Source organism: Tachypleus tridentatus, chromosome 12, assembly GCF_004210375.1.
Source record: "Tachypleus tridentatus isolate NWPU-2018 chromosome 12, ASM421037v1, whole genome shotgun sequence".
NCBI classification, from domain to species: Eukaryota; Metazoa; Arthropoda; class Merostomata; order Xiphosura; family Limulidae; genus Tachypleus; species Tachypleus tridentatus.
In genome coordinates, this window is record NC_134836.1 from 93,373,702 (window position 1) to 93,395,339 (window position 21,638).

The following is a 21,638-nucleotide window of genomic DNA, read 5'->3' on the forward strand; positions in this document are numbered from 1 at the left end:
ACAGACATACCACTGTACTAGTGGGGGGTGCCTTATTTGTTTAGAAACTTTGCTTCAAACCACATGGATGTGTCTAAACTGAGGGCTTTATTACAATAGAAAGAATTTTGACAGAACTCAAATGAAAGTAGCAAACAGTTTTGTAATTCTGGTGGAACTACAAATAATTTTTTCTGAAAATGATCTCTAAACTGATAGAGAAATCCTAGTTGCTGTACTTTCTGCTAAGAAACATAAACTTCTTTAATCCTTGGGTCCTTTGTCACTTCAATTAAAGAAACATGCAGCAGAAAACTGACATGTGTTGTGCAGCTGTTGGATAAGTCAGGGCATTATCCAAGAAAGCAACTGTGTTAAAATTCTGAGTTTTAACTTTATGGAGATTTATTTCCCTTTCGTAACTTCAGACCAGTGTGATAAGTTTGACACACTTTTCCATGACTAACAAAGTAGACTTCTGGGAGAATCTGAAGTTTGTACTTATCCTTCACATGGACAAGTAACATTAGAGCATGGGTTTCCAGAAAGAAATAATTGTGAAAATCTTGTTGAGCAGTTCCTGATGGCCAGTGGTGTTAATAAAGACAAAAGTAAAAAAAGATAATGGGGAAAAAAAAAGATAAAATTACACAAACAGGTAAAATGGAAAAAAAAAAGAGCTCTATATTTTAGGAATAGTATAAAATGACAAATTCCAAAATAAGCATATTTTGTTTTTACTTTCTTGATTTTAACTGTTGTTTAATTTTCTTTATGTGTTTCTTTTACCTTTTCGAATTGACTTTGTTGTCTTTTTAACCTGGACTTTCTAGTAACACAACATATTAACTTTCATGCTTGTACTATGGGAAGTGTGTTTAACATGAGTTATATTAAAGAGCTGCTTCTTTCAGCAGTAAGTGTTAACAGAAGTATCAGATGTATGTGGAAGACTGTTGCAGAGGAAAGAATGCTCAGAAGAAAGTTTTTCAGAAAAGATCATTGATGGAGGGCTTGCAAACATCAAGACAAAAATGTGTTTTAGTCCTCTTAAAATTAACTGAGAAAAATGCAGAAAATGTTTAAGCAACTGAAAAAATTAGTTTCATTTCAAAATTAAAGAGTTTTAGAACTATCAAACAAAAGTAGGAAAAATTAACATTGATAAAAATGAAGGAACTAAAGGATTTGGTATAGTTGCTAGTATAACTTAGTGTGATATCTAAGTTAGAACAAACAAGTTTTTATGTGAAAAGTGGACTATATTTTGATTTTTTTGTTTAATAAAAATTGCAATATCTTGTTTCTTTCTAAAACAAAAGCCCCGAGTTTAACATTGATTATTAGACTTCATTAACTTTGCAAGGTATTAAATGGGGTAAATAAAATTGCAATAAGTATTGTGAATATCATGTTTTCTGTGTCCGTCAGAAAATAAATCTTTGGAAAACTACTGCTTCTATTTGATCCCTTCTGATAATACTACCTATGTGTATTATATATACTTTAAGATGATAATGTTCATGTTTTGGTAAGATGTGTAGTACTTTTATGTATTATCTATTTAGTGTTTAACGTACAATTTGATTTAATTTACTTTTTGTAGGTTGTGATGAACATGAGTAATGCCATTTCTCCACATTAATTTTCTCAAGAACAAAAATGTGGGATTCACTCAATGAAGAGGGCTGCTGGTATAGTGACAGAATATCTGACATTAGTCAGAGTGAATACGATGAAGACTATATTGACAGTGATGTAGAAGCAATCCTGTATGGACAGATACACCATGAGAATAATCCAGACTGTAATAACACTGTTGAAATAAATGGACAGATATTAAAACCTAATGTCCTTCATTCGACTGTCACTGTAGAGGAAGAAAAAATCAGTACAACTTGTGAAGTAGAAGGTCTAGCTAAAACTGAACATTGCGTGTCTGACCGTTATGAAAGAGTAACTTCATTAAACAAAAAAACAAATTCTTGCACTGCTGCATCACCAAATAAGCTTAAAAACAAAAGGAAAAACCTGTCAGAAACAACCAACCACCCTGTTGGCTTTTGTAGAGAAAAGGATAATTCTTCAACTAATATGAACTCGACTGCAAAAGTTTTGAATTCCAAAAAGTTAAAAGAATTTGAATTGCTTGTTAATGAAAAAAATTCTGACAAACTACAGTGCTTACCTGACAAACAAAGAACTTTCAAAGTTAAAAGAAAATGTTCAAGTAGTTCTTCGAGTGAAAGTGATTTTCGTGGAAATAAAAATTTTAAAACAGATATTCAAATTAATTTAAATAATATGACAACAGAAATAAAGATGAAGAAATTTTATGATTCAGACTGTGATGATTTCGACATAAAAAAGGAGCTAGAAAAAATGTCTGGTAAGTTGTATTCAAGAAACCTGCAAGATTGTTGTCATGGGTTATAGTAGCCTGTGTAATCAGTTAAGTCTTTTTATCAAATAACTACCATATACTAATTACTATCTACTTTTTATCCTATATTTCAGCTGTTAAACTTTTGCTGTCTTCAGGGAAGTTGTAACCAGCATCAAATCCTAGATCTTTCTAGCTGTTGTACTGTTTACTTGTGTGGGGTCTATCCCACGAGAACTTTCAAGTAATTTGTATTAATGCTTTCAGGACTTTTGAAAGTACAGAATTTTCTTTCTCATGTAGGTGTTAAGTTTCTTCAGTTAGTAGAAATGGGTCCTGTCATGGAGGATTTTATTATTTTAGTGAAATATTCAGAATGATTCATAATTGCAACAAAGCAGCTTGTATTTACTTTTAACAAAACTGTTATCTCATTTTAGGAGTTCATGAGATTTCAAATTCAGTTCAATTTTGTAATGTTTGTTGATTATGATTTATTTTACTTTAATGTGTAAAAAAAACTGCACTATTGTTTTTTAGAAAATTTGGTATTTCAATTAAACTAAACAGAGGCAAGGAGTTATATGGTTTGACTCATAAGAGATAAGTGGATAAATATTGGTTTTAAATTTATCATGGATTGTAATTATTCTAGCAAGATCTTTCAAAACAGCTGTTAAATATGAAAGCAAAGCCTTTGAAGTAGCAGTAAACTTAAACCTTTTTTCTTACAGTTCAAATTCATCACGAAAACATTCATGTTTCAAAACATTAAAAACTTGTTTTTGTACTCAAGTTCTGTTGGGATTAATATACTGAGGATCAGAATTTTTGGATTTTTTTTTGTCATAATAACAAATTTTTCCCATGACTTACGGTGATAGTATGATTTAAGTCATCTATTCAATGACATGAGGTTATACTGTTGAAGTTTACAGGTGACAAGGTTGACTACAGAGTTGAATTCAGTTGTGATGCGACCTGCATCACTCTTTAGAGGGTATTATATTTGATATGGATGTGTTCACATAATAAATTGAATTGTATGAAGTTAATATTTCTGTAAGAATGGTTGTTTGGAGAAGTTAATCAGAAATTTGGGAACTGTAGGACTAGATTATAATCATGAAATTCCTTAATAAATTTTATGACTACTTTTGTCTTTTCTATATTTAGTTGAGCTTACAGTATCTTATATGTCTGTTTTAATTCTGAATTTTAACAAAATGGTCTTTTATGTTTGTCTAATGTATAAGATTAGATTCCACATTCACAAGGTATACTGCATGACCAAAAGTATGTGGACACCCCTTCAGATTAGTGGGTTTGGCTATTTCAGCCACACCCATTGCTAGCAGGTTCATAAAATCAAGCATACAGCCATGCAATCTCCATATCAAACACTGGCAGAAGAATGGGTTGTATTGAAGAGCTCAGTGATTTTCAATGTGGCTGTCACAGGATACCACCTTTCTAACAAGTCAGTTTGTCAAATTTATGCCCTGCTAGAGCTGCCCTCATCAGCTGTAAGTGCTGTCATTGTGAAGTGGAAACGTCTAGAAGCAATAACAGCTCAGCCATGAAGTGATAGGCCACACAAGCTCTCAGAATGATACCATCAAGTGGTGAAGCACGTAAAAATCATCTGCACACAGTTACAACACTCACTGCTGAGTTCTAAACTGCTTCTGGGGAGTTGGGAGTTTTGCAAAATGGGTTTCCATGGCTGAGCTTAAGATCACCAGGTGCAATGCCAAGTGTCAGCTGGGGTGATGTAAAGCACACCTTCATTGGACTCTGGAGCAGTGGAAACACATTCTCTTGAGTGGTGAATCAGCTTCACTATCTGGCAGTCTAACCATTGAATCTGGATTTGGCAGATGCCAGGAGAACGCTACCTGCCTGAATGTGTAGTGCCAACTGTAAAGTTTTGTGGAGGAGGAATAATGTTCTGGGACTGTTTTTCACAGTTTTGGCTAGGCTCTTTAGTTCCAGTAAAGGAAAATCTTTATGCTACAGCATACAATGATACTCTTGAGAATTGTGTGCTTCCAACTTTGTGGCAACAGTTTGGGGAAGGCCGTTTTTTGTTTCAGCATGACAGTGCCCCCGTGCACAAAGCAAGGTCCATAAAGACATGATTTGTCAGAGTTGGTGTGGAAAAGCTTGACTGGCCTGCACAGATCCCTTACCTCAACCTCATCAAACACCTTTGGGATGAATTGGGACACCAACTGTGAGCCAGACCATTTCACCCAATCTCACTAAGGCTGAATAGGAGTGAATGCCTGCAGCAATGTTCTAAAATCTAGTGAGAAACCTTCCCAGAAGAGTGGAGGCTCTTATAGCAGCAAAGGGAGTACCAACTCCATATTAATGTCCATGGTTTTGAAATGAGATGTTCAACAAGCACATATGGGTATGATGGTCAGGTGTCCACATATTTTTGGCCATGTAGTGTATGTTGTAACAAGCAATTGATCCAGTAATGAGCAATAAGACAGACCAGTTTCATCTATATTGAAAATGTTGTATTTCTGGTAGCATTCAATCAAAGATGGAAGAAGTTGGCACCATTTAACAGTGGTGTCTGGGTTGATGCTTAATTTCTCTCCTGAAAGAACTGCAGTGCTGATATTACGTGCCCATTTTTAAAGTTTTTCGAGCCAATCATTCAGTGCTGTGAATTAGTGACATCAAAATCTGTTGCAAAAATACTTTTAACTATATTATATATACATATAATGTGTTTAGTATTGTAGAACATAAAGATTGTGATATATAAAAATAACTGCTTAAAAAGTGTATTATTTTGTTGAAATCTCAGTAAACATTAACATTTCAGTTATAATTAGAGAAAAAAAAATGGTAAGGTAACCACTTATGGATTGCTATACAAATTAATATTAGCAATGACTTATCTGATAAGTTGAGACAGGACAATGTCATATATGTATAAGTAATTAATAAGTTTAGTATTCAAGAAATTGTTTAATCTCAAAGTTTCTATTGTGCAGCTATATTGTGCGAAGAACCTAACAGTGGCCACTGACACTTTCTTCATTTTACGTATCAAGTGTATAGGTTTTTCTCACAGTGATTACAAAGCATGTTTATGCCAACAGTATATTTGATACTTTTCACTGTGATATAGGTCCAACTTATCTCTTTTTGGCTAATTTGAGTTTAAGTTACTGATGAGGAGTGGAATTCTCACACGTTGATCAAAGTTTAGGTTGAATTGGGTCTTCCTTGAACATGGATTTCAGTAGTAAATAATTTACTGAATACTAGGTTTATTTATTTTATCTGCTTTTGTGTGGCTATAATGTGAACTGAATAGTGGCTTAGAATGCTTTTTCCTAACCTATCTGTTGTATAGTTTTTTCTAATACTGACTACAATGCACATTCACACCAACAGCACATTTAATGATACATATATATATATATAATTTCAAAACTTGTTTGTAGGTATTAAGAGTATATTTATATGGTTTAGTTGTTTTTTGTTTTTCTACTCATTGCTAAATATGCTCATAAAAAGACGTGTTTGAGACTGTCTTATTCACAACCTTTCAATTATGAATGGTTTTAGTTCCTTTGAATCAGAAAATGTCATTTCTTAAATGAATTCATGATACTGTTTAGTTGCTTTTGATGCTAAATAATACTGAATTTTATAGTGTATGTATGTGTGTATATATACATACGTTAAAATAATTAATTCCTTGACTTAATGATGCACTTAGAGGATACCTGGCACATTGATGAGCAAGATGCACATATGCACGTCTTTAAAAAGAGTCAACAATATCGTTACCACAATTACCTGATGCGAGTGATGTGTAACAACTGTCAAGAGCAAGGCCATCTATCTAAAGTCTGTACTAAGCCAAAGGTAGGTGTAATTTTTAGAATACACTTTCATGCAAGTCTGTTATGGTTTTCATATTGTTTTAAAGTTTATTTTAGTTTAGTATTTAAACATGTTATTTGGTGTAACATTTTGGCTTAAATGTTTGTTAATGTACTGTGAAATAACTTTGACTAGTTGACTAGTTTTTTTTTGTTAGTTATGTTAGACATTTAATGTGTGAGGCACAATTATATATATTAAGATTGAATTAGAAAGTTATTTCAAAAACTGCCTCTTTTTTTGATGGATTTTTGCATTTCAAAAAAACATTTACAGATTAAATCTTGTAAAGTGGATTGTAACCCAGTTAAGTAAAGGTGTTTCAAAATCGGAACAGTGTTTAGAAGAGAAGTAGATATTAAGTAAATAACACATATATATACATATTAATCTGTTTTGTGTTGTTTGTTTCACAATAGAATGAAATATTCTTGATAACTTAGTATTCATCTCTGTGGGTCTCCTTTTAAAAAAAAAAACACTAAAGTTTGTATTAGGATTTATTTTCAGCACAGTTGAAATGCAAGGCATGATAATTGTTGAACTTGGCCTATTGTTGGAAATGAATCAAAAAATCCTTTTTGGTGTGTGATTACTGGGATAATGACATACATATATTTAAGTTGGTTGGGTAATATTCTGTAAGTCCAGCAAACATAATCCACTTAAATCAAAAGCAGTGTACTGGCATTTTAAAGTATGCCATCAGTATGACACAAAGATCACTACTCCATTAGACATAGTACAGAAAATGTAGGTCACCTACACAGGCCACTCATAAGCAGCATAAGAATGTCTTCTCCTACTGCCACACTCATTACCAATGTAGCCACATTTAATAGAGGAGTATTTGTTGCACCAAATAAACATGGATGCAAGATGTTAGTTATTATCATTGTGTGTAAACTATGATAGTAGAGTAATGTGATTGTTATTTAGTACTAATTTGTCAAGAATTGTTATGTGGAAAAGTCCTAAAGCTTAATTGTTTATACCAAATTAACTGTGTCTGGTTTGATTCTGAACACTATGATCTAGTACTCCATCTGTCACAAAAAAAAACGTTATCACAAAAATAATGAATTAATTAAAATTAAACAGTTTCGTGTGATTACTGTTTTTATTTGTTCCATGAAATACTTTCTATGAAAGTATTGACATCAGATTTGTTTGCCTTGTTTTTATTTATAAACAGAAACTGCTACTAGGACTATCTGCTGCTGTTACAAGTTTTTAACTGTTGACTAAAAGGAAAGATGCTCTCTGGTGGTACCTGCTACCAGTATTTATTTATATATTTTTTTTGCATTTGGATATAGCTTGATTTTGAGGAACATTGTGATAATCAATTAATGATGGTATCAGTTAATCAAGTAGCAAATACCATTAATCAACCAGCTCTAGTTGTGATTATCTTATCTTACCAGTCTTTATTGAGCAAATAAAGTGAACAAACCTCTTAGTAATAAGGCAAAAAGCTCTTGATAAATAACAGAACTTTGTAAAAATGTAATGTTCAGTTCCCAATATAAGCATTGATAAATAAGCTGAAACTTGCAATAAAACACCATTGTAAATGTCTGTATTCAGCTTTTAAATGAAGGTTCTGATACAAAGGCTGAACCTGATAGTAAAGGACAAGTAGTAAATGTTGGTGTAGTTTATTTAAGGAAAACTTGAAAAAATATACATCACATTATTTAAAATGAAACAGCACATCTTAATCAAACCATTATTGTATTTCTTTGAAACAGGCATAACATCTAATTGTTTTTAAACAGAGAATTTGCACAAAATGTAATAATTTAACTATGCTTAATACCATTCATATACATTCAATTTTTATTTTGTTGTTGTTAATAAGCCAACAACAATAAATAACAATTATGGGTATTTGCAGTTTTGAGCCAGAACATGTTATGCAGCACATTAATTAAACAACTAGGTTCAGGTATACATATACTCATGCCTAGTTAGTGCCTAGAGGGAAAGGAGCCAGTAAGCAGCACCTGCTGTCTGTGAAGTGTGTTCAGCACTAGCATGTCAATGCATAAACCTGAGATCTTCTGATTCATAGTCAGGCACACCAACTGTTAGATTATGCTTAGACTGAAATGCAAAAAAAAAGCCATTGCAATAACCTCTCACAAACTTGTATATTACGTGTATCTGTTCAGAAATGCTTGGGACAGCAAAGGAAATATTGAAACTACTTAAAACAAACTGGATCATATATTACAGTTATTACATAATAATGTAATTAAACAATGGTTATTTAATTTTATGCAGACAAAAGTTAGTTTAGAAAAAAATTCTAATAGAAAACTGCTACCAGAATAATAGAATCAAATACTTTTTAGGTACTCTAACCAATGAAAATGCAATAATGTAAGAAAGTTTGAAACACAACTGTCAAGAATAGAACAATGTTGTGTATTCATTAAATTCCAGTATTCAATAACTACTAACCTAATTAACTGTACATGTTGGCATTCCTTAGTTTTATGTACAGTTCTTTTAGGTTTTATTTGAAATTATTTTGAAAATAAATTTATGATTTTGCATTTTTTAAAATATTGACAAGACTTTCACTTTTCAGTCCATTTTGTAGTTTTCTGTATTAACTTAAATATATAAGATAGGTTACATACCTGTAGTAAGAATAGCTTTTGATGATGTTTTTTTTTTTTCCAAATTGATAAATTAATCCAAAAACTATGAAACATACCACAAACAAAAACAGAATGAAGGAAAAAATTTACGAGATTTTTAAGCTATGTAAGTATCAGAATGCAAACTTGTAACAAGTTACATTGACATTTTATGGAAATGTTTACATTACATAGTACTCTAATTATGCAGTGATTGGTTTTATGGGTATACTATACTCCATTCCAGCATATAGTTTTTATCAATTTTTCAGCATATGCCATAAATATTTTGTTTAAATTTTGCAGTTTTTTAACAATGATCTTTGTTTAGTTATTTGTCAGTTGATGATAAGCATTTTAAATGGAAAGATGAGTAGAACAGAGTAATATTTTTCTGATCCCTAATGATTGTAAAATAGACCTTGGAAGAATTACAATCTATGACTTCTGATGTTGAAATGCTTCTTGTAAATTCATAAAATATTTTTATATTTAATTTTTGTGGGATCCTGTGTTTGGACTATCTAGAGTTATTCTCCCTTATGTTCTTGGCAATGGGACTACTCATAATCAAAAGTTTAGTCATTTGAATAAGTACTGTGGTGGTATTAATCATCAGCTTGCTTGTATATAGGGAAGTGTGAAAAATATTATATCTATATAATATATATTATCATTTTGTTTAAACTAGGTATTAAGAACTGATAAAAGTAAACAATTCATATCTGGGTTTAGCAATAGAAAAAAAAACCTATTCTTAATGACAAAACTTAGGTGAATGGACAGCCACTGTCTATTGTAGAAACACAAGTATAGAGGATGATGTTTCATAAGTCATCCATGTTTCCTCTGTTAAAAAGATAGTTAAGATTCTTAGTAGTTAAAGAATATTGTGCAATATTTAAATATTTCATAACTTATCATTACCATTCAGCCTCCCAGTGGCACAGCAGTATGTCTGAGGATTTACAATGCTAAAAACTGGGGTTTGATACTTATGGTGGACTGAGCACACATGGCATATTGTGTAGCTTTGTGCTTAACTACAAACCATTCAAGTTTGGTGACCACCAAGGTTAAATTAAAACTGTTATATTTTTGAATGCAGAAAATTGAATGAAAGAATTAAAATTATGTGACAGTGTATACAAAAGTGTGTATTGGTGCTTAATAGTCACTATTCTTGAACTTTGATTTTGTATCGGTGTTTATTAGTCACTATTCTTAAACTTTGATTTTGTATTGGTGCTTAATAGTCACTATTCTTAAACTTTGATTTTGTATTGGTGCTTAATAGTCACTATTCTTGAACTTTGATTTTGTATTGGTGCTTAATAGTCACTATTCTTAAACTCTGAATTTGTATTGGTGCTTATTAGTCACTGTTCTTGAACTTTGATTTATGTGTAGTTGATTGGTGCTACAGTTAGAACTTCTGACAAAATTTTTATTAAGACTATCAGCACCTCATAATATTTATATAAAATAATTATTTCAGGGTTTGTGAAAAGTAAATATGGTCAAACTGTTCTACAAGTAACAAAGTAAGGGAATTAATAATAAATGTGAAGTGTGATTTGAATGGTGTATGAATATAACTTACCAATGTTAATGTAAATGTTGTAACAGTCAAGACAAGAAACCACAAGAAGATCTAAATATGCATGTGAGTTAAACTGGCTTCTGAACTGAAATATAATCTAAATGTTATTGTTGTCAAAACATGGAAGTTTTGAAATTTGTTTTTCTTTGGCAGAAATATGTCACCTGTTATTTATGTGGGAAAATTGGTCACTTGGGAGATAATTGTGTAGATGCGGCCTGCTCTAAGTGTTTAGCTGTTGGTCATCGTGTAGAACAGTGTAAGTGGAGAGTGCAGTATGTTAGAAGAAAATGTCCAATATGTTCAATGCGTGGGCATTTGAGAAATGTAAGTATAATTTGGAACAATATTGGTTACTAACAACAATAAACTAACAACAATAAATTATGTTTGAACTGCACTTGTTGCTCACATGTTTTAGAAATAGAAAATAAATAAAAGACAGTGTTAATAAAATGTATCACACCATGAAAGTTAATTTTTAGAGGATTGAGAAGTATTTAAAAATATTTAGGCAGGTTCAGAGTGTTGCTAAACATGGTGGTGCTTATTATGTAGGGAGGAGCTAGTAAAAAAGAATGTTTGCTGTGTCAAGTGTCCACAGCTTATGTAACAGTAATATTAGTCTGTTCTTCTCTCACACATATTTTTGTTTAGAAATAATAATAAAGAAAACTACAACATAGCAGTAAATTAAGTTTGTAAGCATATGTTATTTCCACGTTTCATAAGTGTTTTATTTCTGGTCGCTAGGTGGTAGCACACATTCTCCTGACAGTTTTATGTACACCTTATTGATAACTGAGTGTAAAAATACCAGGTTTTTAAAATCAAAATCATACATCTTATAGTTCTCTGCTTTTATTCAAATTTTTCATGGGGCTCAGCCTGGCAGCTGTATGTGTGTGTGCACATAGTATCATACTTCATGTTTTAATGTTTATTTTGTCCCCCTATTGGATGACCACGGAATGTAGTTTAGAGTTGATTGTATGCATATGCAATGAGTTAAAATGATGTTGAAGGTATTAGTTCTGTAAATAGCCCCTTAATGTATGTCCAGTGCTACAGGATACATGTACTAACTTGAAGGGACCATTCCAGCTTCATTGGTCTTCAGTGTTATCCAAAATTAGAAAAAAAACAGTCCAAAAACTGATGTTAGCAATATATATCACCAGTGAATTATAAGAATAAAACAGATATTCATTCATCAACCTACTTTAATGGAATTGTTTTAAAAAAGGGGTGGGGTTTTTTAAAGCAAAGATTAAGTATCATGTAGAGATGGTAATGTAAAAAAAGTACAAAAACAAGGTAGCAATGAATACATAAAACACACAAAACTTCCTACATAACTAGCCAGTAAGTAGTGAGTTAATCTTACAAGCTTAAGGCTACGATCCACTGTAAGACTACATAGAGCTGTTCAGTATAAATTATTTAATTCAAATTTGAATTAATGCACCTGGCAGTGTTGTAGTTGTAGATAAAATTTATTCTTCTAAGACCATCCCAAACACTAAATACTGGGCTATTATTTACAGTGGTTGTGAACAGGTGCATGAGTCTTAAGGTTTTATCAGTATGCACATTTTACACAGCATATCCTTGCACTTGCATATTCTTGTAAATATTTCACATACTATATGATTTGACTCTACCCTTGCTACACTGTATATGGTCTGCCAACCCATTTTAACATATAGGACTGTTGAGCAGTCTTCACATTCCACTGACGTTGGTGACATTTCAACACCACGCAGAAAGTCTCTTTGTGACTGAACGTTTTTGTACTACTTCTTGTATTGGGAAAAGAGTATTCTATATTTGAAATGGTTTTGGTCTTCCACTTGAATGATGCTCTACTTTGCCTGTATGCAGAACCACTCACCTACCTCCCCATTTCCAGTACATCTCAATTGAGATTTTTGCATATATAAAGTGTGTATGGGTGTACTACATGTGGAGGATATGTCACCCTACTACTTGTGGAAGGACATAGTCTAATGCTGATTACATTGTAGTCTGCCACTGTGCATGTGATTACTTGTAGGGAAGGAAGATTCATTCAAATGCTTGGCATATTTACAAAAAGAGGGGTGTAGTATTACCTATGCATTTTATGGAAAATTGTGTATTTAAAATGCATTTTTAGGTAAGGAGAATATTAGCATTTATATAAAATAATTATTTTAAGGTTTGTGAAAAATAAATATGATCAAACTGTTTCACAAGTGACAAACAAGTGTAAGAGAAAAATAATTATGTCGTCAGTGAAGTAGGTCGATTGCCCCCCACTAGTACAGCGGTATGTCTTCGGATTTACAACGCAAAATCAGGGGTTTGATTCCCCTCAGTGGGCTCAGCAGATAGCCCGATGTGGCTTTGCTATAAGAAAAACACACAAACACACAAAGTAGGTCAATTAATAAATTCAATGGAACACGTAACAATCACAATTATTTATTTCCTCACATCAATTAAAGACAATTCTTTATATTCAAATCTCTTACACAAGAGATTTGTGTCACACTATGTAACACAAATTTTATTCCTGGATAGTATGTGTTATTTCTTAATTGCTTATGTTGTAAAAGTACAGAAAATGGCCATTATTCCCTTCAAACTTTGCTTTTGTATCCTGGATAATGAAATTTAGAAATTAATCTATTTTCTGTGTAAAAACGGGCAAATTTGCAGATTTTCATTTACATAAGGTCTGAATAAAACAACATATGAACCAAGATTTACATGTACTTATAAGTTCTACAAAAAAGTAAAAATTTTGTAACATAGTATAATAGAAATTGCAAATTTTATGCTTTGTAAAAAAATGACAACATATTCATGGTAGTTTTTTAAAAGTGTGTAAGGTTGATTTTTCTGAGTTTTTTTCTAGATTCTTTTGCAGATCTATATTAATGTAATTTTCTTTTTCAGCAAGATAAGTTTATGATTGTTATAAATTCAGTATTGAGGAGAACAAAGACAATTGTATTTCACAAATCTTTCATTTATTATCATCATGGTGTTACAGTTGTGTATTATTTTCTCAATTCTATAATTATAGAGGTTTTGTAAGCACCAACTGCTTCAAGTGTTACTTATAACTTGAGCTTGTTTTAAGGAAGATTATAACTGTTGAAGCTCATCTGTGTTTAATGTTTATAGTGTATAATAGTTGCTAAACTATAAAGCTTATCAAATTTAAATATATATTTTTTTTCTTTGTTAGGAATGCCCTGATTTATGGAGAAGGTTCCATGCTACAGTAAGTTATTACCCCCTCTCCAATCATGCACCATTTATATGTGATACATATGTGTAATGTAGGAAAAGCAACTGATAGTAGTGGATTTTGTAATGCAATTTATTTATAGATCTAAAATTAATGCAAATAAGTATTTACCACTGAAATAATAAGCAAATTTCTTTGCTAAGTTGCTTATTACTGCTAACAATAAGGTATACTTGAAATGGTACAATAGTGAACTTACCCAAAGTTCTCCGATTTCCAACATTCTGCATCATTTAATGCTCTTTCATAGGGAGAATACATAAGCCATACTTTCCTGATATAATCCATATTTATTTGTTGCAGTCGTGATGGAAAACCAATTGTGTGTGAAAGTATATTTCACAGGAAAGTATCCAGAATTACTTTTGTTTCTAAAATGTAAAATTCATATTAGTTGTTCTTATATCCGATATATTAAATCCAGAATACTCACACTGAGATGGAGTCTGGAACTTGAAAGTGTCATGTGGATCACTAGTTCACCAGTAGTTAGGCTTGTAGGCAGGGAGGTAATCTACACAACAATGCCAAACATGATCAAACAATTTCAGTACAAGTCCAGGAGCTGAGTAAAAGTTATTGGACTGAATTTATAAGAAAATTGAGTGATAATGACCAACTTCACAATATAATGAAGGACCAAGATGGGACACTTATAAAGAAAAGCATTCTTCTAGACAGGCTTGTAGCCTTAAATGTCTTTTAGATAGCAGTAGATTACACAGCATGTACATTCTCAGATGTGATCACTGCTGATGACATATCAGGTATTCAGTCAGAGAATTTAAAAAGCCCATGCAAACCTAAGGATGGGTTCAGTAACATTAGAACAATGCAGTGGTAACACTATATAAGGCTAATAAAAGACAAACATCTGTAAGGTGTTTCCTGTCTTAAATGGAGCTATGTGAAAATATTATATGGAAAACTATTGTCTTGACTCAAGTGCTACCCAAAAATATTCTGGTAAAAGTAGGAAAAATTATCTCTTGAAACATCATTAGTTACTTTATGATATCTGTTGCTCATTTCAAGAGGACATCATTGTATCAAGGAACACCAATGCAGAGGATGAGTTTTGTCTAGAGATGTATGTGCAATGCAAAAGAGTTCTTGGGAAACGGTCTTTCCAATGCAGAGCTTGATATATTTGTCCATGTGCTGTCCTGCAGAATATTCTCTAAAGAGTACTGCAGCTGATATCCCAAAGACATTACCCAATGGCAAATCTTGAGAGATGTCATCTGAACTTCACTTTCAGTGTATTTGTAAGTATCATGGTTAAAAAGATGGATCAGTTGCATAACCCAAGATTCTACCCTCTTGTATGCAGGTGATGACTTTTACTGAGTTATATTAAAAATTAATTAAACCACTGTATTACAAATATATAATAATAAATTTGGCATGAAAATGTAGTTAATAACTTAGAGTTTCATGTCATATCAGTTTTAAGTCCTTCATTTGATAAGGAAATATTTCAACATATCCTCAATCTCATGTAATATGAAAATTGTGGTATTTGTTCTATAGGTCTTCTCTCTTCCATTATTCATTAACCACCTTTTTCTGAAGAATGGATTTTACCATAAATTACTCATTATAATATTGCTAAGACAGTTTCTAATTTTTATAACCTTCAATATTCTTTAATTATAGAGATATAAACTAGAAAGTCAAACTCATTTGCCTTGGCCACCTATCAAAATAATTTTTTCCCAAATTGTCAACAATTTTCCCTGACATTTTACATCATATATAACCAATAGAAGGACAAAGTTTTAATCTATCAAATGCTATTATTACCTCTGCCTCAGAAGTTGAGAAAGGTTGTTTTCATACCTATGTGTGTATTTGTCAACAAGAAATCTCGAAAGTGGCTGAATGAATTTGGGCGCAAGTTGGTATACAATTGGACTATGTACCAACATAAAAGTTTATAATGTTTGGAGGGTCAAAGTTACAGCAGTGCTATAAAAATCCAAAATATCTCTATCTGTTAACATAGTGTATGATTTTTCACTATTTTTGCTCTATCAAAAATGATAAAATTAGGGATAATACATAAATTATTATTCCTCATTATCCTGTCAAAAATAGTCTTGCTACACTGATAACAGCCGATATATGGACACATTTCCATATTTTTTAGTGCCGAATATGATCAACACTGCATGGTAGAGGTAAGCACTCCACTGAGTGCTCTTCTAATACTACATTGTTTTGTCTGCTTTGTTTGAGTTTGAAAGTTTCTCTTGTTGTATTCAAATAAAGAATGTTAGGAAATTAATTTAAGGCTTTTATAAGATAGTTAGAAAGCCAGTTAAGTTCCGATAGTTACAGGACATTGTTCACCTTCTGTGTCTTTAGGTGAATTATTTATGTAAATAAAAATTAAGTGTACTATTACTGTTTCATTAAAAAAAAACCTTGTAGGCTTAAATTTCATGTGCAAACTGACATCAGAAAAACAAGAGACTAAACATAAATACTATATTTCTTGTTTTTCATGTATATTCTTTATCTATTGTTATAAAAGCAACTACAATGTAAAAATTAGAAAGTTATAATAGAGAGGCACCCCAATTTCTTGAATTCCAACAAATACGTCCCCAAGTATGAATCTCACATGGTGTTCAGGACATATCTATTGTCTTTGAAAATAAGTATCTATTACTCCCCAATAATTTGTCCTTCAAATGAGGTGTAGATTTTATATAAAAAGCCCTGATAAAAACCATTTACAAATTAAGCTTGGGAGTTCCCTGGATATGAAATTATCCATGATAGACAGTTTGGGGATGAGAATCTCCAGACGGACAACCCCCTAAAATGGATCTAGATTAAAAATGGTCTTAGATGAAGCATGTACATGCCCTGAATATAAAATGACCCATAAGGGACATCTTTTGGGGTGGTAATTTTTAGGCAGATACTTCCCAATAGATCATTGAATTGGGGTCTAGATTCAACATATGAGGAAACACTCAAAACTTATCAAGATGAAACATTTGGGTCCTTAAATGACCTATGGCAGACATTTAAGAGAATGGCAAGTAGTCCAATAGATGCCCTATAATATACATTCAGTATAATTCCCAGTGGGTTACAATGTACTCAAATATGAATGAAAAGTCTAAATATATGCAGAATTCTGGTAATTTTCTGGGTTCTATCAGCACCAATGAAATATGAAAATTTTCAGATGAAGAAAATTATTTTTAATCTTAACATAAAAATAGTTTTGCAATTGGAGTAACTAGCATCTTTAGTAAAAATATTTAATTTAAAAATATTATTTCTTGTGTACAAAAGACTTGTAATGTTTGTTGATAGTTTGCTTAATTTCATGAAAGTTACAGTATAGAAACAGTGAATAGTAGTTGGGTGTTACAAGGCCAGTGTAATCTACAGACCCCATGTGGAAAGAGTTAATTTATTTGCTACAAAATGCAAGGAATTAGATTTGTTATAAGTAACTTTTTGTAAGACCCCTTGAGTGATTCAGTACATGTGAGGTAACAACAAAATGCTATGAGATGACATAAAACACATTCATCTGAATGAGAACCAAGATTACCAAGGGCAGGCAGCACAATTTGTAAGAAACAATTTTTACCATTTTTCACTCACTGTGTATACAAGTATGAAGATTTCCAATTAATTAAAATACAAGAAGCATTGAATGTGCAGGTAGCAGGTAATACAAGAAAATATGATTTGAGGAAAGGATGATAGAGCAAATACATCACAAAGGGTTCAAAAAGGAGAAATGCTATGAAATGTGAGATTAAGTGTCAAGTTCAATTTTGTACCAGAAGATCTTTCTGTGATAGCTATGGAACTAGTTCCCCATAAGAAAGAAGGAGGAAAGTAGGCATATAGGATGAGGTTTTTCCAAGATTGATTTATGGCAGTGCAACCACAAGATGTTCCAACATTTTAGAAGCTGTACTGTATAAGTTTTTTATGTTAGTAGAAGCATTTGCATTTATGTTTAATTCAAAGTGAATAATATTAGCAACACAACTACAAACAAAACAATCCGAATTATAATGGGAGAGCAGAGCTTATGGATGTTCTGCTGATGCTGTAACTCGTGTGGAACATGGGAGAGTGATGAACTCTTGAATACATTGATAAATGCTCTGCATTGTGTCTGGGAAATTTAGAATCCAAAAGTCATACAGTTGGGGGCAGCATTAGAGCAACTAAAGAAGAAAAGGCTTTTAGTATTTTAGGGTTAAGACTACCTAGCATAGATTTTGTTCACTTACTGAGGTTTGATGAAGTCCTGCTCTAACATTAGCACTACTATAAGTTATTACAAATTAGGACAACTTGATGTGTTACTTAACTATGTCTTTATCATTTACAAAGCTACTTTTTAAAAAAATGTATTATCATTAAAATTGCTTTCAACATGTACCTGCTATTCTTGATCTGTTTTAGGACAAGATGTATATTACAAGGTAACTTTCCTATTTTTAAGTGTGGTGTACATTCAGTAGCACATTTTTGTGGGGGTCTTGTAAGAGCTAATTAGGTCCTGATGTACTGTAAGAAAATTTAACTGTTAATTTAATATTAAGTTATGTAATTTCATAGTTCAGTCATGTATATTTAAAACAATAATAAGACTGTAAACACTTTTAGCAATAATCTTAACTTCAATTATGCATTGTACTGTACAAGAATTTAGTTGTTATTGCTACACATTTTAGTCTTATCATGAAGATTTGCACCACAGTAGCACAGTGATATGTCTGTGGACGTAAAAAATTGTCTCAACCCAAATGAGCCGTTTTTACATATATATTTTTCTCTACAAGTGGGTTTTCTCAACATCACATAAAAAACTTGGTTTAAATACCCATGGTTAGAAGAGCACAGATAGTCCTTTGTGCTTAATACAAACAACATTGTCTTGTAGATTTAATGGATACTCATTGCCTATTATATAAATGTGTACATGTAGTATTTATTATTTGTTTTTATGGGAGTTGTTGTTTACATTATTACTCTAGACTACTGTGATCACAAATTGCTTCGCTGAAGAAAACAAACTTCTTTTTATATTTATATATGTATAGAATGAGATTTATTGAAAGTGTGTTTTTTTGTGTTTTTTTTTGCAAACACAGATTACAGCAGGTGCTCCAGTTAAAGGCACATGTAAAATAAAGAATAGAAAAAAAGTATATTGTTACAACTGTGCAAAGAAAGGACATTATGGGCATGTAAGTTTTGCTTTTGTTATATAATTACAAGTTTAGGCATCTATCCTGTGTATGTCTGGGCTTTACCTAAAATCAAGAACTTGTATTTATGTGTGTTATTTATTTCACACATACTTTACTTTATAACTACTGTATTTCATGTGCTATTACAATTACTTTTCTGATCCCTCTCATATAAAAAAACAACACAACAAAACACTCAAAGTTATTTTTCACTTTTTCTTTAGAAAAGGATAAAATTGGTACAAGACTGTTGAGTTATTAGCTAAACTAATATATTGTTGCTGCTGGCATTTACCGGTTCAGTGGGGTTGGGTAATAACCACCCTGTGGCATGTGCCTTGGTCCAAGATATTCTTCTATGTTGATTTAGATTGCTATAAAAACAACAAGGTGATTCACAGATAAACATTTTTTTTACTCTTGTAAGTTTAGGTAAACAGTATTTTAATTCTGCATTTATATTTTAGGATATAGTCTTTCAGGTGGTTTATGTGAAATAATGTTTACTGCAAAAATTATATATGCACAAAATTATAGGTATTTTTTAATTCTAGGATATTTGTAGCTATTGTGCTGGCTTGTACGTGTTTAATTGTGAAGAAACAAACAAAATGAAACTTGGGCAGTAAGTACCAGTTCTCCAAAAGCTTGTGTGAAAAGTCAGGAACAAGTATATTTATTTGGACAGTTTGTGAATAAATAAATTAATTAACCTGTTTGCAACAGGTCAAGGGTTATAGGCCATGTCATCATGTTTGTTGATTCACATTCAAAAAAGTTTATTAAATTACTATTTTATGAATTTATGGCAGTCAGATTGGTATCAAATTGTATAATATAATTTAAGCTATAATATTATGTCAGAGTTAATTTCTTAATTTAAAAGTAAATATTAAAATAACTCATCTAAATATTGATTTTCGTGACTCAAATGGTATGTGGAATGCAACTCTGGTTAAAATTAGATGTCTGTGATGTCAAAATACTAAGTCTATAGTTTTGTATGAATGAGGAACTCAAAGTTATCACTATTGACAAGCTAGAATATAAAATAAAAACCTTGTATCTTTGTATTTTGCTAAGATAAGTCTTATTTATTGAATCAAACATGGTGGCCTGCTCACCTTTTTCCATTTTTTAAACAGTCCCTTATATACACTTACTCCAATATACGACTTGTGAATAACCAATCAACAGCTTAGAATATACCCCTGGTTTTCTCAGGCATTTTAATTTGTTAAAAGGCTACAACATTCTTTTGAACTGAGATTTTAAGGAGGAAGGTTGTGTCTTTAGTGTGCTCCAAGTTTCATATTTTTTTAGACCTAAATCCAACTTTGTTACTAAGCTTGATAAGTTATAATGCAGTTCTATTGGTATTAATATAGTAATTTATGATTTTATGGTTATAAAACTGTGTGTTTAAAAAGGAAAAAAAAATTGTTTCTTATCCTACACATGCAAAATTTTAAAATTCTTAGCAGTCTATGTCCAGTAGCAACCAGGTTCAAAGAAAAGCTGCAAAATATAATTGTTTGCTTTACATTTTTATTTATTGTTCTGTACTTTAAGAAGAATAAGTTTAATAACTTATATATATATAATATTTAGAAATATATATTTATTGTATAATAATTGAAATGTGAGTATATATATATTTTACAAAATATGAGTGAACTACAGTAACAAGAGTGCACTGTGTCAATGCAAGTTATGTAATGACAGAACACCACTGGAAGGTCAGTATAATAAAAAATAATAAATATATAATTTTATGAAACTGAAGCTACTCAGACTAAACATTTATATATTGATGTTATAATTTGTAGTCATTCTGACACAAAAAAAAACAATTTATATTTATTTCATTTTTTTTTATGGTTACAAGGTTGGTCAAAGTGACAGATTCCATATAGGGTAGAGAAAATAACAGACAAAATATAATGTCTTGCTAAGAAATAAATTTTGAAATGTATTTAGGATATTTTAGAGATTACAAAAATAATATTTGAGATTTTTGGGGATGAAGAATAGTTTTTAAATCATAAGATAAAAATCACTTCACACTTGGAAAGAGACTCTGTATCTTCACAAACAAATATTTAGTCAAAATACTGCATTGAAACATCTGATTTTTTGTGGACAAAGAACTTGTAACCTTTACTAAAAGTCTACCAAATGTTTTGAACATATGCTTACTGCATCAAAAGTTGTAGTATAAATACTTAACGTGTAAATGTGTATGCGAACTTGTATGCATTATGCTGAACCTGTTGCAAAAGGGTTAAAAAAGAGATCTTCAATATATAATATGTACACTTTATTTACTGTTATTTTAGGACAGGTACCTGTACAAATTTTGTAATGTTGATGAAATACTCTTAAAAGTGCTTGCTGTTTTGGTTCAACCATGTGAATAAACTGAAGACAAACTTGAGATCTTTTAGTTTCATGAAAGCTTCCAATACTATAGATGTGTTTGCTTTGTTTTATGTTAAGTATTTTAATATTAAGGTAAAATTTGAGTTAAAAAAACAAGTACTGTAGCAGTAAAGTAATA

At 31.4% G+C, this 21,638-nt stretch overlaps 1 protein-coding gene across 8 annotated transcripts in view; it reads left to right on the forward strand.

The window, feature by feature from the left end:
* LOC143234009 (uncharacterized) overlaps positions 1-21,638 on the forward strand; it is a 30,891-nt gene that overhangs the window by 3,269 nt on the left and 5,984 nt on the right. For all 8 annotated transcript variants that reach the window (XM_076471003.1, XM_076471000.1, XM_076471006.1 and 5 more), the window contains exons 2-6: positions 1,586-2,368; positions 6,114-6,262; positions 10,688-10,861; positions 13,773-13,808; positions 18,980-19,075. In XM_076471003.1, coding sequence (XP_076327118.1) covers positions 1,642-2,368; positions 6,114-6,262; positions 10,688-10,861; positions 13,773-13,808; positions 18,980-19,075 — 1,182 coding nt within the window. In that variant the 5' untranslated portion in view covers positions 1,586-1,641. The remainder of the gene's footprint in view (positions 1-1,585; positions 2,369-6,113; positions 6,263-10,687; positions 10,862-13,772; positions 13,809-18,979; positions 19,076-21,638) is intronic.